The sequence below is a fragment of the Rhineura floridana genome, chromosome 7 (assembly GCF_030035675.1).
Source record: "Rhineura floridana isolate rRhiFlo1 chromosome 7, rRhiFlo1.hap2, whole genome shotgun sequence".
In the NCBI taxonomy this organism is placed as follows: Eukaryota; Metazoa; Chordata; class Lepidosauria; order Squamata; family Rhineuridae; genus Rhineura; species Rhineura floridana.
This window is the reverse complement of record NC_084486.1, coordinates 38290970-38305648: the sequence shown is the minus strand read 5'-3', so window position 1 is coordinate 38305648 and position 14679 is coordinate 38290970. Positions and strand designations below refer to the sequence as shown.

The window sequence follows — 14679 nt, the reverse complement described above, 5'->3', positions numbered from 1 at the left end:
TTCCTGCAACATAAGCCCATTATTCCATGTCCTGCACTCTGGGATGATTGAGAAGAGATCCCAGCCCTCCTCTGTGTGACAACCTTTCATGTACTTGAAGACTGCAATCATATCTCCCCTCAGCCTTCTCTTCTCCAGGCTAAACATGCCCAGTTCTTTCAGTCTGTCCTCATAGGGCTTTGTTTCCAGTCCCCTGATCATCCTTGTTGCCCTCCTCTGAACCTGTTCCAGTTTGTCTGCATCATTCTTGAAGTGCGGAGACCAGAACTGGATGCAGTATTTGAGATGAGGTCTAACCAGTGCTGAATAGAGGGGAACTAATACTTCACACGATTTGGAAACAATACTTCTGTTAATGCAGCCTAATATAGCATTTGCCTTTTTTGCAGCCACATCACACTGTTGGCTCATATTCAGCTTGTGATCAACGACAATTCCAAGATCCTTCTCACATGTCGTATTGCTGAGCCAAGTATCCCTCATCTTATAACTGTGCATTTGGTTTCTTTTTCCTAAGTGTAGAACTTTGCATTTATCTCTGTTGAATTTCATTCTTTTGTTTTCAGCCCAATGCTCCAGCCTATCAAGGTCCCTTTGAATTTTCTTTCTGTCTTCCACAGTATTAGCTATGCCCCCCAATTTTGTATCATCTGCAAATTTGTTAAGCATGCTCTGTACCTCCTCATCCAAGTCGTTAATAAAAATGTTGAAGAGCACTGGGCCAAGGACCAAGCCCTGTGGTACGCCACACGTTACTTCTGCCCAGTTTGAGAAGGTACCATTGATAAGCACTCTTTGAGTATGATTCTGGAGCCAACTGTGGATCCACCTGATAGTTGTTCCATCCAGCCCACATTTAGGTAGCTTTCTAATCAGAATATCATGGGGCACTTTGTCAAAAGCTTTGTTGAAGTCGAGATATATTATGTCCACAGCATTCCCACAGTCTGCAAGGGAGGTTACCCGTTCAAAAGATTAGTTTGGCAGGATTTGTTCTTCATAAATCCATGTTGGCTCCTAGTAATCACTGCATTGTTTTCAAGTTACTTACAGATTGACTGCTTTACAATCTGCTCCAGAGTTTTTCCAGGGATTGATGTTAGGCTGACTGATCTGTAGTTCCCTGCTTCCTCCTTTTTGCCCTTTTTGAAGATAGGGACATTAGCTCTCCTCCAGTCATCCGGCACTTCGCCAGTTCTCCATGATTTTGCAAAGATAATAGACAGCGGTTCTGAGAGTTCTTCAGCCAGTTCCTTCAGTACTCTAGGATGCAGTTTATTGGACCCTGCCGATTTGAACTCGTTCAAAGTGATTAGGTATTCCTGACCATTTGTCTATCAATCTCAAGGTCCAATCCTGCTCCTTCTACTTCATGTTTCCCAGGAGGGTCAGAGACCCTTTTTGGGAAAAGACTGAGCCAAAGTAGGAATTGAGCACTTCTGCCTTTTCTTTGTCATCTGTTATCATTTTGCCATCCTCATTGAGTAGCTGTGCCACTGTTTCTTTTCTCTGTCTTTTACTATGGACGTATCTTTTTTTTTATCATTAATTTTTATTCAAATTTTCAAAAACAAAACAAAACAAAACAAAAATAATTAAACAATAAAATAAAATGTTGACTTCCGATTTGTCGCAGATCAGTTATAGGTCTACAATATATAACATACCTGTCCCTTAAATTATATTACAAAATCACTTTCCTCCAGTAGTTATCTTAATTAATCATCAAATCTCATAAACATTACTTTATTCTTTCCACAAAAAGTCAAAGAGAGGTTTCAATTCCTTGAGAAATATATCTATCAATTTTTCTCCAAATAAACATGTCAATTAATCCATCTCATCAAATCTGTTAGGTCCAATAATTTCAATAGCCATTCTTCCATTATCAATATTAATTCCATCTTCCATCCTTGCACCCATAATAATCCTGTTAAGTCCAGTAATTTCAGTAGCCATTCTTCCATTATCAGTGTCCCATAATAATCTTGCTGTCATAGCCATAGTCATATAATAAGAGTCTGATGGGAATTTCCTTTATCACAAATATTTCCTTGCCATCACTTCTGAATGTGTTGCTGAAATATTGTTGTAAAGTCATATCTCTGTTCTTCTTTTTTACGAAATGCACTGGCACATCTCTTGAGAGTTTTTCCATTGTCACATATCTGTAATTAATTCCATAGATTTTTTTCTATGTCAAGCTCCATCACATCATTCCAGTCCAGAAATGTATCCAAGACATTGATAACTTTATCTCTAATATCTTCATTAATTTCTTCAGAGACAACGTTGAATTCCAAACAGTAAACTTTATCTCTAATATCCATAAACTCCAAGTCTTTTTCCAGTTCCACATTTGTTCCAATCTCCAGGGCTTGCATCTTCCCTTTAATTTTTCTTTTTTCATCTTCTAATGCTTGTCCAGTTGTATCTCTGATCTCATCAACCTCCTCTCTCACAAGATCCCCTATTTCTTTAAGCTCCTGCTTCATTTTGCCAAATTCAATTTTCATCTCCTGTCTACCCTGTCTCAGGGTTTGTTTCGTTATCTCAATCTCATCCATTATTTTCTGAAATATAATTACTTCCAGGGTCTCAGCCACTTTCTTGATTGCCATTCTTAAAACCACGAAGAAAAAAAAACCACTTCTTATTCCAGCAACAATTGGGTTAATATTCCAAGCCTGATGACATCACAGTGTAGACAGCACAGCCTGCTTTATCTCTTATATGTTCAGGAATGCAAAACAAATTTAGTTCACAGCATCAAAACAGTTAGTGGCATCTTGAACAAGCAGATTCGTCAAAATGGAATAGACCAAAAAAAATAGTCCCAGACATATAATACTCCAAAATTCATAAATCAGATTTATTTATTTTTCTCCTCGGAATAGAAATCCCTCATCCGTTTGTATCTTTAAAATGCACAATTCCAGGCCAGCTTTTTGCAATAAAAACAAAGATAAGCTTTTTCAATTTCTTTCCTCCTTAATTTCGTGAATGAAAGAGAAGAGTTACAACTCACCCAGGGATTCTTTATAGCTGATTCATTGACAAATCTCTTTTTGCTGCAACAATTTAAACCAGATGATAAAAATAGAAAGAAGGATGCTTGCCTGTTAAAATCCGTTTTTCTTTAAAGAAAAGATAAACGTGTCGCTTAATCAGTTAGAGCTTGTTTGAAAATCCGTCCGGCACTGCTGGCTGAACCTTCTCTCATAAACTAATGAAATCCAGTCCTCCCAACAAACACAGGCTTTTGTGGTTAATCTCTACACTTCTCCCTGCCCGGGAGAAAGTCTTTACCAGTCAAAAAAACTATGGACGTATCTGAAGAAAGCTTTTTTGTTGCTTTTAGCATCCCTTGCTAACCTCAGCTTATTCTCAGCTTTAGCTTTCCTGACACCATCCCTGCAATTCCGTGATACCTTCCTTTGTGGCCTGGCCTTCTTTCCACTTCCTGTATGTGAACTTTTTTGTTTTCAGGTCATCTATAAGCTTTTCGTGAAGCCACATTGGCTTCTTCTGTTGTTTCCCCCCTTTTTTCCTTGTTGGAATTGCTTGCCATTGCGCTTTTAGAATTTCCTTTTTTAGAAACTCCCACCCGTCTTGGACTCCTTTTCTCATTAGGGTGGCTTGCCATGGGACCATACTTAGAATTGTTCTGTTTATTAAAATCAGCTTTCCTGAAGTCCAGGGTGTGCGTATGGCTACTCTCAGCTTTTGCTTCTGTTAAAATCAAGAATTCAAGTATGGTGTGGTCACTTTCCCCCAGAATTCCCGTAACTGCCACTTCATCCACCAAATCATCTCTATTGGTTAGGGCCGTGTTTGGCAGAATTTGTCTTCCAACAGATATCGGGATAATTGAAATCCCCCATTACTACCATATCATGCCTCTTCGAAACATTGGCAATTTGCTTTTCAAAAGTTACATTCTCGTCTTCTCCTTGATTGGGTGGTCAGTAATAGACTCCAATTACCACATTCCTTTTATTACTTGCCCCATTAATTTTAATCCAGATACTCTCGGTGGAGCTACCAAGCTCATCTTCCTGTATTTCTGTGCAAGGATATATATTTTTAACATATAGTGCGACTCCACCTCCCTTTTTATTCCTTCTGTTCTTTTTGAACAAGTTATATCCTTCCATTGCTGTATTCCAGTCATGGGAGTCATCCCACCAAGTTTCAGTTATACGTATTAAGTCGTAATTATCCTCCTGTATTAAGAGTTCAAGTTCGTCCTGCTTGTTTCCCATGCTCTGTTCATTAATATACACACATCGAAGACCATGTGATTTATGGCTTGGCTTCCTTGCTACATTTTTCTGAGGACTGTTATTGGTCCCTATTACAGCTGATCTCTCTGTTCCCATTATTGTGAACAAGCCTTCATCAGTCATTACCATCAAGTTTACATCTCCCTCCCCCTTAGGATTCAGTTTAAAGCCCTCCTAATGAACTTCTCCATGCTGTGGCCAAACACATTCTTCCCAGGCCTTGTGAGATGCAACCCATCACTTGCCAGCAATCCATCTTCCAGGAAGCATAGTCCATGGTCCCAGAATCCAAATCTCTCATGTCGGCACCACCTTCGTAGCCATTCATTCACATGGAGTATTTTTCTTTTCCTTTCTACTCCTCTTCTAAGTACTGGAAGGATGGATGAAAAAACTATCTGGGCCCCAAAGTCCTTGAGTTTCCTTCCCATAGCTTCAAAGTCTAATGTGATTTTTTCATAGCTCCGTTTGGCAGTATTATTTGTTCCTACATGGATGAGGAGAAAGGGATACCTGTCGGTGGGCTTGATGAGTGATGGCAACCCTTCCATCACATCTCTAATCCGTCCTCCTGGTAGACAGCATACCTGGCGAGTCCACGGATCTTCTCTGCATACTTGGGTTTCAATCTCACGCAGTAGGGAGTCTCCCACTACTAATACTTTTCTCTTCTTGTTGTGGGGCAAGGTTTCATTGGCCCTGCTTGATTGAGCTTCAGCCTCTCGCTCGTTGTCACACGGGGGCTCCTGTAATTCTTTCACCACAGGCTGTCCTCCAGTCTCATCCTCGACTGGTTGAAAGTGGTTTCATAGTTCCACTGGTGAAGGGTGTCTTCTAGCTCTTCTGCTCCTGTCTGTCACCCTTTCCCACAGAGTTTCCTCCACTTTGTTGTTGCTCTCCAAAGCAGTCTCCTTTTCTGCTACCATATGCTGTTGCTCTTCCACCTCCACTTCTCTTTGCTGCTGTTGTTCCAGCATTCTGTCTAAGAACTCTTCATCTTCTCTTACAGTCCTCAGTGTCGTCACCCGCCGTTCCAGGCCTCTCACTTTTTCTTCTAACAGTGTCACGAGCTTGCACTTGTTGCACGTCTACGTCATGTTGTTCTCAGGCAAGAAAACAAACATGGCACACATCTTGCAGGTCACAACCACTGGGGTATCCTTCCTGTTCATACTCTCTTCTATCTTTTATTTCTTTCTAACTACTTGTTTTGGAGTGGCCTGTGCTTTGTCCTGTCCTACTACAGGGTAAACTTGAGAGTCCCACTGGTATGCAGTGCACTGTACAAGGAGAATTAGTTTGTTTTTTTTAGGGACTGCCCCCTTGACCTTCCCTGTGGAACTCATTTGTCAAGCTCCTGTTTGCTCTCCCTGTTTGCTCACTCTGTTCACTTGCTCTCTGAAAGCTGGCTTGCTGATATGTCCTCACCTGTAGACCAACTGAGATCGCTCTGCTCTGTTAGGAGTCAGGAAACAGAATGAAAGTCCCAGCACACACAGCTGCTGCTTGTTGCCCTCAGCAGTTCTCAGGCCACACCTTAAGCCAATAGCTAACAAGCCACACCCCTTCCAATCAAGCTGCTATGGAGCCCTTCAAAGCACACGGCTTCGAGCACATGGCTTCAGAGCCCTCTTGGCCTTTTTCCTTTCCTCACTATAGCTCCTTTGTCAAACTCCTGTTTGCTCTCCCCGTTCGCTCATTCTGTTCGCTCTCTCTCTGAAAGCTGGCTTGCTTATATGTCCTCACCTGTAGACCAACTGAGACAGCTCCCTCTGCATTGCTAGTGGCATGTTGTGAAATTGTGTCCATTCAAAACAGATTATAATAATGGCAGTGTTTGCCACTATTTGCTGTCACTTATTTACTGTTATGCTTTGGATACAGTTCAAAGCAAGCTGAGGTATCTCTAAATTCTATTTAGGTGAGTTGTTAATATTATACTGACTTCAGGGGAAGTTATGGTCTCTTCACACATTTCATTTTAAGGTGTAATGTCTCTAATGTAACCTCTGAATGCAACAAATAATACTTGTTTGCTAATTTTATTAATTACGTCTATATCTTGCATTTCCTCTGAGGAGCACAAGGCACCCCTCCCATTTGTCCTCATAACAACCCTGTGAGGTAGGATAAGCTGAGAGACAACGTCTGGCTCATGGGCACCCAGTGAACTTTATGGCTATGTAGGGATTTGAACCTGGGTCTCCCCACTCCTAGTCTGAGACTCTTAACCACTACATACACTGGCTCTGTGTCATGCAAACACCCTTTACAAGGATTGGCAAACCATTCTTTCTTGAGTTTGCAAAACTGGATTCACTCAGCCTCTTAATATTTGTTTTCTTTGCTTTCTAGCGGGAAGGTAGTAATTGCAATTTCTGAATGTCCTTGGTGTACAATGCCATGCTCATCCTGTTCTTAATATTACATGTTCCTGATAGCGTACTGATTTGAGGATGATAAAGACTGTAATGTTTTGTTCAGTCACGCTCTGGTACTGGAACTAACAATGTTGCCAAATGGCATTTTACCCTTTGACCAAGCACAGTTGGAGCTGGATGAGACTGTCAGAAACGTTGGCTCTTTGATCAACACAAAGAGTCAAGGTCCTTAATTCTGGTCTTACAAACTGGCCAAAATTAAAGATGTTTATTTTAGACACAACTAAGAGTATACTAGCACGTAGCTAAGACAACTGCTAGCAACCTGCACAAAATAAACTAATGAAAGGTTCCTATAAGCCAGGAGTATGGAACCTTTGGCTCTCCAGATGTTTCCGAACTACAAATCCCATTAGCCCTAGAAAACACGGCCAGTGGCTAGGATGATGGGAGTTGTAGTTCAGCAACATCTGGAAGGCCAAAGGTTCTCCACACCGGCTAAGCCCAGAGTACTGGAGATTGCTCACTGCTTCTCTGCATGACTTACAGCACAATCGATAAGTGTCTACCCAAAAATAAGTCCCATAGAGTTTAATAGGGTTTATTTCCAGCTAAGTGGGTAGAGGATTTCAGGCTTACTCTTCTGGCCTTTCATCATTTGAACTGGCCTTCACACAGGGTGAGTTATTGATTGATTGATTGATTGATTGATTGATTTTTTAGATTTCTGTCCTGCCCTTCCTCCCAGAAGGAGCCCTGGGAGGCAAACAAGGGACAAAACACTAAAAACATCTTCAAACATTTAAAAGTCAAATCTATTAAATAAACTAACTCTGCTGTGACCCTGCACTGGGTGTGATTGGATCAGTGCTGCATTCAGGGAAAGACTTTAGGGCAGAAGCCACTCAGCAGAATGGGGAGGAGGGCCCCCAAAATGCAACAGGGCTGGCTTGTCACATTTTGAAGTAAGTTAATTCAATGCACATTACCATCTAAACATTGCTTTAAAAACACAGTTTTGATTTAGAAAAAAAAGTGTGCATCCACTATCAAGTTTTTTTTGGGGGGGGGGGACAACAAATGTTTCAGCATTTCTTGTGAGCTTTGCATTGTTGCAAAACAGGTGACAAATAGCTTTGGGCTTAGATAGGAGTAGCAGTTCTGAGCTGACTTTTCTAAAGTGTTCAACCTGAGAATCCTATACATGTCTACTCAGAAGCACGCCTCACTGGGGACTTCATCCTAGACAAACATGTATAGGATTGCAGCTGCAGGGTGTTAGGTAACTGCACTGTTTTCTCAAGTCCTCAAGTATTTTTGTCTCCTGCTTTGCGGTGTTTCTATTCTTTAAAGCTTTAATTGCTAATTTCTACTTATAGCAGAATGGCTACGTAAGAGATCATTTTGAACTGGGACATAGTTAGTCTCCGCTCTCTGCCAGAAACCATGAATAAAAACCCAAAACGCACTTCAGACTTCTACCTCGGTGACTGCTGTTATGCGGTCATGACTCAGCTGAGGTCAGGGCAGGGACAGAAGATAGGAGGGGGCTAATTCTTGGTTGCTATATAGCCTTTCAGGAATAGAAGCACTATATAAAATAGTGGCACAGTTTTTAGCTTGAAGAAGTGTGTGTGTGTGTTACATTGCAGATGTGTATGTGAAAGTAGTTATATTTTCTTTTCCATTTTGGGGGGGGGTCTGTGTTTTTAAAAGGGGAAATGCTTTAGCCTATGCCACACCTTAATGAGAGTTGGGATTGCCAAGTGTGAAATGAGCTCTTGTTTAAGTCACTTTCCAAAGACTGCTGGTTCTCCCAGCATGATAAGTGCTTCATTCTAAGCTGACTGCAGCAGGAGGCTTCAAGGAAAGTTTTGCACAATGCAGTCCTTGCAGGGTTCCCAAAATTGCAATGCATGTGTGTTGGGTGTCCCTTACCACGCTAGCTCAATTGTACAGTCTTCCCATAGTAGACACCTGATGATGGGCAGCCCTGTCATGAAGGTTCTCCATACAATCAAGCCACTGCATGCAGTATGGCTTTCAAGGCTATTTTCCATGCATGGCCCACTGTCATATGGAGCAATCTGGGAGCTGCCTCCTTAGAGGGACTCTATGGAATGAACTAAGGCTGAAAATAACTGCATATCAGCAGGGCCGGTCTTTCCCGGAAAGGCCATGAAACAACCCATTTTGGGTGGCAGGTTCCAGGGAGGATTGCCCTAACTTCCTTCTGTTTCTGTTTTGTTTTTAACGCGCTCCACCCTTGTCCATGTGTTATGGTTTTGTCTTTGGGTTTCAGATGCAAAAGTATTTAAGGCAGTGGTCTTTCCCAACCCTATCTGGAGACTCTTGGGACTGAACCTGGGGCCTTTGTATGCAAAGCATGGGCTATGGCCCTTCCCTACATTTTAACACTTCAGGTCTTCGGCACTCAGAGGAGCCATAGCAAAAGCTCCTTGCGTCTGGTCAGCAGTTTCAAATTTAACCTTCATAGAGCAAGAAGAGGAGCCATGTTGCTGCAGCCCTCACACTGTGATGGCAGTGCCAGGGAGGGGTCCTGGACTGTTCCACTTGGGTCAATTTCTTTGATGCTGTACTGATAAAATCCAAGTAAGATGGCCTGCATTGTTTGAGACTTGACAGGCAATTCCGCTGTCTGATGCCAGCACTTAAGCAGTCAAATTTTTCTGATTTTTCAGGGAAAAACAGCTAAGGAGGAGAAGGAGATGTGGACATTGCAGCTGAGGAGCCTGCAGTACTTGGAACGCTATATCTATCTCATCCTGTTCAATGCATACCTGCATTTGGGGAAAAAGGACTCCTGGCAGAGGCCTTTCAGTGTCTGGATGCATGAGGTAAGCGCTCTTTCAACACCACTGATTTTTTACCATGCTGAACAATGAGGGCCTTTCCTGAAAGATAAAGCAAATTTTATCATATCTAGTGGCCAGTGTTTCAGGACCAAACAATGCTATCATCCTATCATGAGCAGGACTGTGTAACTCTCGTTTAATAACTAGGTCTTGAATAACTAAGTCTTGCTGAATAACTAGGTTTTAACCAAGCATCTAAAAATGTTGAGCTGTATATGACTAAGTCATGCTTGGGCAAAACCCACTGTCTATTGATTTCAGTGGGCCTGGTCTGAGTGACTTCATTCAGGGACGCCAACATGTATATTTTTGTCTAGTGAGGGGTTCACCATTCAGACAACTACTAAACCATTATTGGCAGACATTTTGCCATAGACTTCTTACTATGATGTGACCTTGCTTATCTGTACAGTGTTATAGAGACACCATTGAATTGCTACCCCAAATGTTAAGTACTTACACTTGCCTTTTAACAGCCATTGATATTTATAAAGATTACTGATTTGTTTTATTGCTTTTAAACTTGCTGGATGTTTTCTTAGCCCCTGCTGCTTAATTGTCGTATTTTTAAAAAAACATTTTCAGCCATGGTTTTCAGTATGTGCTTGAGAAATTGAAACTCCTGTGTAAAACATGGCAGCTGGAGAGATCAAGTTTCTAACAAAATCATAGGCTACATGAAAGTGCCATGGGGACTTTAGCATTGTTTATGATCTGTATACCACAGACTCCTGTTTAAGTTTAAAGTGGCAATTGTGCAGCACAGCCTTTTTTCAGAACTGGATTTCTTTGCTCAACTTGGTTAACTACAGTGAGGTCTACTTATGCATGATTGGGATGATGAAATTCTGCAAAAGGTTGTTAGGCTGTTGGGGGACTTGTCATTACCTTAAATGTCTACATTGTATGTATGTTCAGTAACGGTACAGTGGATAGTGATCTATATGTGAACAACATTTTAAGGTCTTTGGGTTTTGTTTCCCAAGTTCACATTTCTGCCCTCTCACTTTCACCAGTTGTTCATAGCTGCTGCTAGCTGTTCACCCAGCTGTCACAGAGAGTTTTCACACCCTAACCCCACCCATCACACCATGCCCTGAGAGGAAAAAATCCTGTTGCCATTACATTCCTTCTGGATTCATTCCCATGGAAAACAGCTGTTTTTGTATTTTTTTGTTCATTGTTTTTGGAGTATCGTCTTTAGTTTAGTAAGTATCTGTGGAAAAAAGAGCAAATCTCAGCTAAATGGCTTCAGTTGACCAGGAGCTGTTGAGATGCTCTGACTGCAAGCACATAGCTTCAGCAGCTGTGAACAGGCAGGGACTACCTCTTGGTCAGCAAATAGTTTTGCAAGATCACCATTTTGAGGAGAGTGTTGGGCGAGTTGTTGAAGGGGGTCACGATCCCACCTCCCTCCCTCCCTGGAGGCTGATGGCTTTGCGCCTCTTTTGGGAGCAGCAAAGGTTCAGTTCAAAGGATCCAGTCAGGCATCCCTGGCATTGCTGTTGTCTGCCATTCAGGGTCACAATTCATGGTTCTTGGGCCATGTGCATGAACAGAGCCCCTGACTTCAGTAGGCTGGGATGCACATTTGGTGTCTGTTTCTGTGGATCTGGAAATGCATTATCCAGATCTGTCCCAATTGAAACCAAAGAACAGAACTGTTTGTTTATTTACATGTTTAATTAATTTATTACATTCATATCCCACCTTTCCTCCAAGGAGCTCAAGGTGGTGTACAAACATGATTTTATCCTTAAAACAATCCTGTGAGATAGGTTAGGTTGAAAGAGTGACTGGCCCTAAACCACGCAGTGAGCTTCATGGCCAAGGGGGGATTTGAACCCTGGTCTCTCAGGTCCCAGTCCAACACTCTAGCCACTAGCCAATTTTGTATGTTTTTAAATTTTAATTGTAAATTGTAAATTCTTTTCTATTAACCCGTTTGTATTTCACGTTTTTGTGTATGATCCAATTTTTTGTACTGCAATTAGTGATACATTGGCTGGTCTGTGACCGAAATAAAAGCATTCATTCATTCATTCATTCATTCATTCACTCTAGCCACTACACCAAACTGACTCTTAGTGAGTCATCAAATGTTGTTGGACTAACTGGCGGCAGAAGGTTGGAGATGTAGTCAAACAACATCTGGGGGCCCAGGAACACTGCCTAGGAGGTGATGCACAAAACAAATAATACAATAAAATATCATCTGCACAAAAATGTACATACATAAAAAGGGCTATAGTAATCCAGTGGGAATAAAAATAAAATGCTCAAATGCTGTAATGCCAGGAAGGGAAGGTGCAGAAACTAAGGAAAGAGATATTAAAGAATCAGACAGTTTAATTTCACCAACCAATGCACAGAAAAGTCACATCAAAGATATTGTCACATACAATGACAAGAATGCCTTTTAGTCTCCAGTATGTCTCTTTGGAATGTTGTTAATGCAAAGAAGTGGAAAGGAGGCATTTTAAAATAAATCGTACATTATGGTCAATATGATGATGTTTCAATCCGCGTACAGTAGGGCCCCGCTTTACGGTGCTTCGCTTTACAGTGATTCGCTAATGCGGCGTCTTTCAATTAGGGAAAGTCCCCGCATTAAGGTGCTCGTTCCATTTTTATGGTGGTTTTTTTCCATCGCGCGTCATTTTGACGTCATTTTTGCGCGATGCGTCCCATTATCATCAATGGGTTTCGCTTTATGGCGATTTCTGCTTTACGGTGGGGGTCCGGAACGGAACCCGCCATATGAGCGGGGCCCTACTGTACTGACACAGAAAGCACCCAGTTTTAAAATCTCTGTAGAAATGCTTAACAGGAGGGTTGTCCAGGCTAACCCAGCCTACAGATAGATGTTCTGCCTTTACCATTTGTGGCCTAAGTGAAATACATTACTAAGAGCCATTCCGCATAAAAAGCCATGTAGTCTGAATTTCCCACCATATCCAGCAAAGCTTACATGGCATGCAGTGAAAGAAGAGGCGCCATTCATTACTCTTTGGTTCTACTGAGTCCAGCGGTGACCCCCAAATGAGTATTTATTAACTGACAGCTTACTGAGGTGCACATGCAACCACTTGATGTGTTCATTGTCTGTATCATCCTGCCAAGTGGAAAGGAGAATATTATTACATGTCCGTATCTCATTAGAAATATGGAGAAGTAGTAAAATTGTCCTCCACTTGGCAGAGCAATATAGAGGTATGGCTTATCACGTAGTTGTTTGCACGTTGTGAGAAGTCCTTGCTTCATCTCTATTCACTGGCTTACCATGGTGTGCTTGTAGCCACCACTTGGAAAAAGATCAGTAAATCTAATAGAAAGCAGAGTTAGATTTTTCCACTGATATTTAAGAGCAGTTCAATGGAAAGAGGAACCAACAGCCTCATTTCTTGCAGGCTTTCAAAACCATTGCACCAGGGATCTTCTAGGAAGGACTGAGTACAGAATAGCCCAATATTTGAGTGCTGACAGAGGTATCCTTGACGGGCCAGATCAATGGCAGACAATGTACAGCATGGATGCCACAAGTGGCACAAACAGCAGGACTTTGTGTCATGCCTGAAGAAGTAGCAGGAGAGCTTGTGGGGCTGCTTGTCTATCCAGCATAATCTAGGGATGAAAGTGACTGAAGGAACAAGGGGAGGGCTAGTACACTGCCAGAGCTTGGAAAAGTTACTTTTTTTAAACTACAACTCCCATCAGCCCCAGCCAGCATCGCCACTGGATTGGGCTAATGGGAGTTGTAGTTCAAAAAAGTAACTTTTCCAAGCTCTGTACACTGCATGTGTGTGTTAGCCTTGGCCTACTGTGGCATTATCTCATACTTTGCAGTGGACTTGAGGCATGCTTGCCAAAAGAGCTGGTTGCAGTTTGGCTAGCTGGCTCATGCAGGGCTTCTTTTGGAGAAGGACTGTAGCTCAGTAATAGAGCACATGCTTTGCATGCAGAAGGTCCCAGGTTCATCCCTTGCCCTCTCCAGGGAGGGCTGGGAAAGTGCCTGAAATCCCAGAGGGCCTCTGCCAGTTATTCTAGATGGAACAATAGTTTGGCTCAGCCTAAGGCAGAGTCCTGTGTTCCTAACTATTCCCTAGTTAAGGGGTATGAGGAATACAATTTGCTCATGAATACCAGGACAGCCGGCACCCAGAGGAATTCTCCCTCCCCTGATTTCAAGAATGCATCAAGTATCTGGGGTCCTGAATGTAAAGGAGATCTGAATATAAGATGCCATTCAGCATAGCGACATTCTGACAGAATCAAACCAGCATTTTGATAGCATCTCCATGGTGTTGCTGCTTTATAGTGAATCTTTCAGACAAGAGACTGAGGGGCCTCATGACCTTTTTGTTACGTTTGAAGCTACTCATTTCTTGCTTAAATATAAACATTTTGGGTTGGGTGAAATCCACACTATACATCTAGGCTTCTCCACCTCTCTGTGTCACTCTGCTACCCTGTCATGTTCTCCCCTCCAATTGTCAGTCTTGTTTTGTGCTTCCTCCTTGACTCCGTTCCCAGTTTTGTCCTCTGTTGCTTTCTCTCTCTGCGTTTGCACCACCCACATTGTTATCCTTTTCTGGTGTCTTCAGAATTCCCACAAATACTACTATATTTTTCCTCCTGTCAGTCTTCTAAGTGGCATCCCAGTTTCATACATCCGAAATCTAATTTCGATGTGGAGAGCAGGAATTGTGGTTTGTCCGCATATGAACTCAGTCTTTTCTCTTTTACTCCCACTCTTTTGCCAAACAGCTTAGAAAAGACAGAATGTCTTCTTGTTAACCTGTCAGCGCCAATCTGTTTTGTTGAATAGCTAAATAATGTGTTTCAATTTTGAGTGATACCCTCTCTCTCTCTCTCTCCTTCCTTCCCCCCCCCTCTCTCTCTGATAGTGCATTAGTGGTGGATTTATTCTGGACCATCCACACATAATTCTGCTTTATTCTGTGATGCTTCTCCAGCATTACCACATTAGTGCTGTCTGGAGGACCACTCTTGCTCTATAGCACAATAAAAGTGGGTCAAAAAATAAAGCAGGATATTTGTGGTGTAAAAAGTTACAGCATTTCAGCAGGAAGTTACAGGGCATACATAGATTAGAAGTGAAGCAGTATGTCCACC

At 42.1% G+C, this 14679-nt stretch overlaps 1 protein-coding gene across 5 annotated transcripts in view; it reads left to right on the top strand.

The window, feature by feature from the left end:
• Positions 1-14679, top strand: part of PALD1 (phosphatase domain containing paladin 1) — a 195678-nt gene that overhangs the window by 142965 nt on the left and 38034 nt on the right. For all 5 annotated transcript variants that reach the window (XM_061635274.1, XM_061635276.1, XM_061635272.1 and 2 more), the window contains one exon: positions 9370-9525. In XM_061635274.1, coding sequence (XP_061491258.1) covers positions 9370-9525 — 156 coding nt within the window. The remainder of the gene's footprint in view (positions 1-9369; positions 9526-14679) is intronic.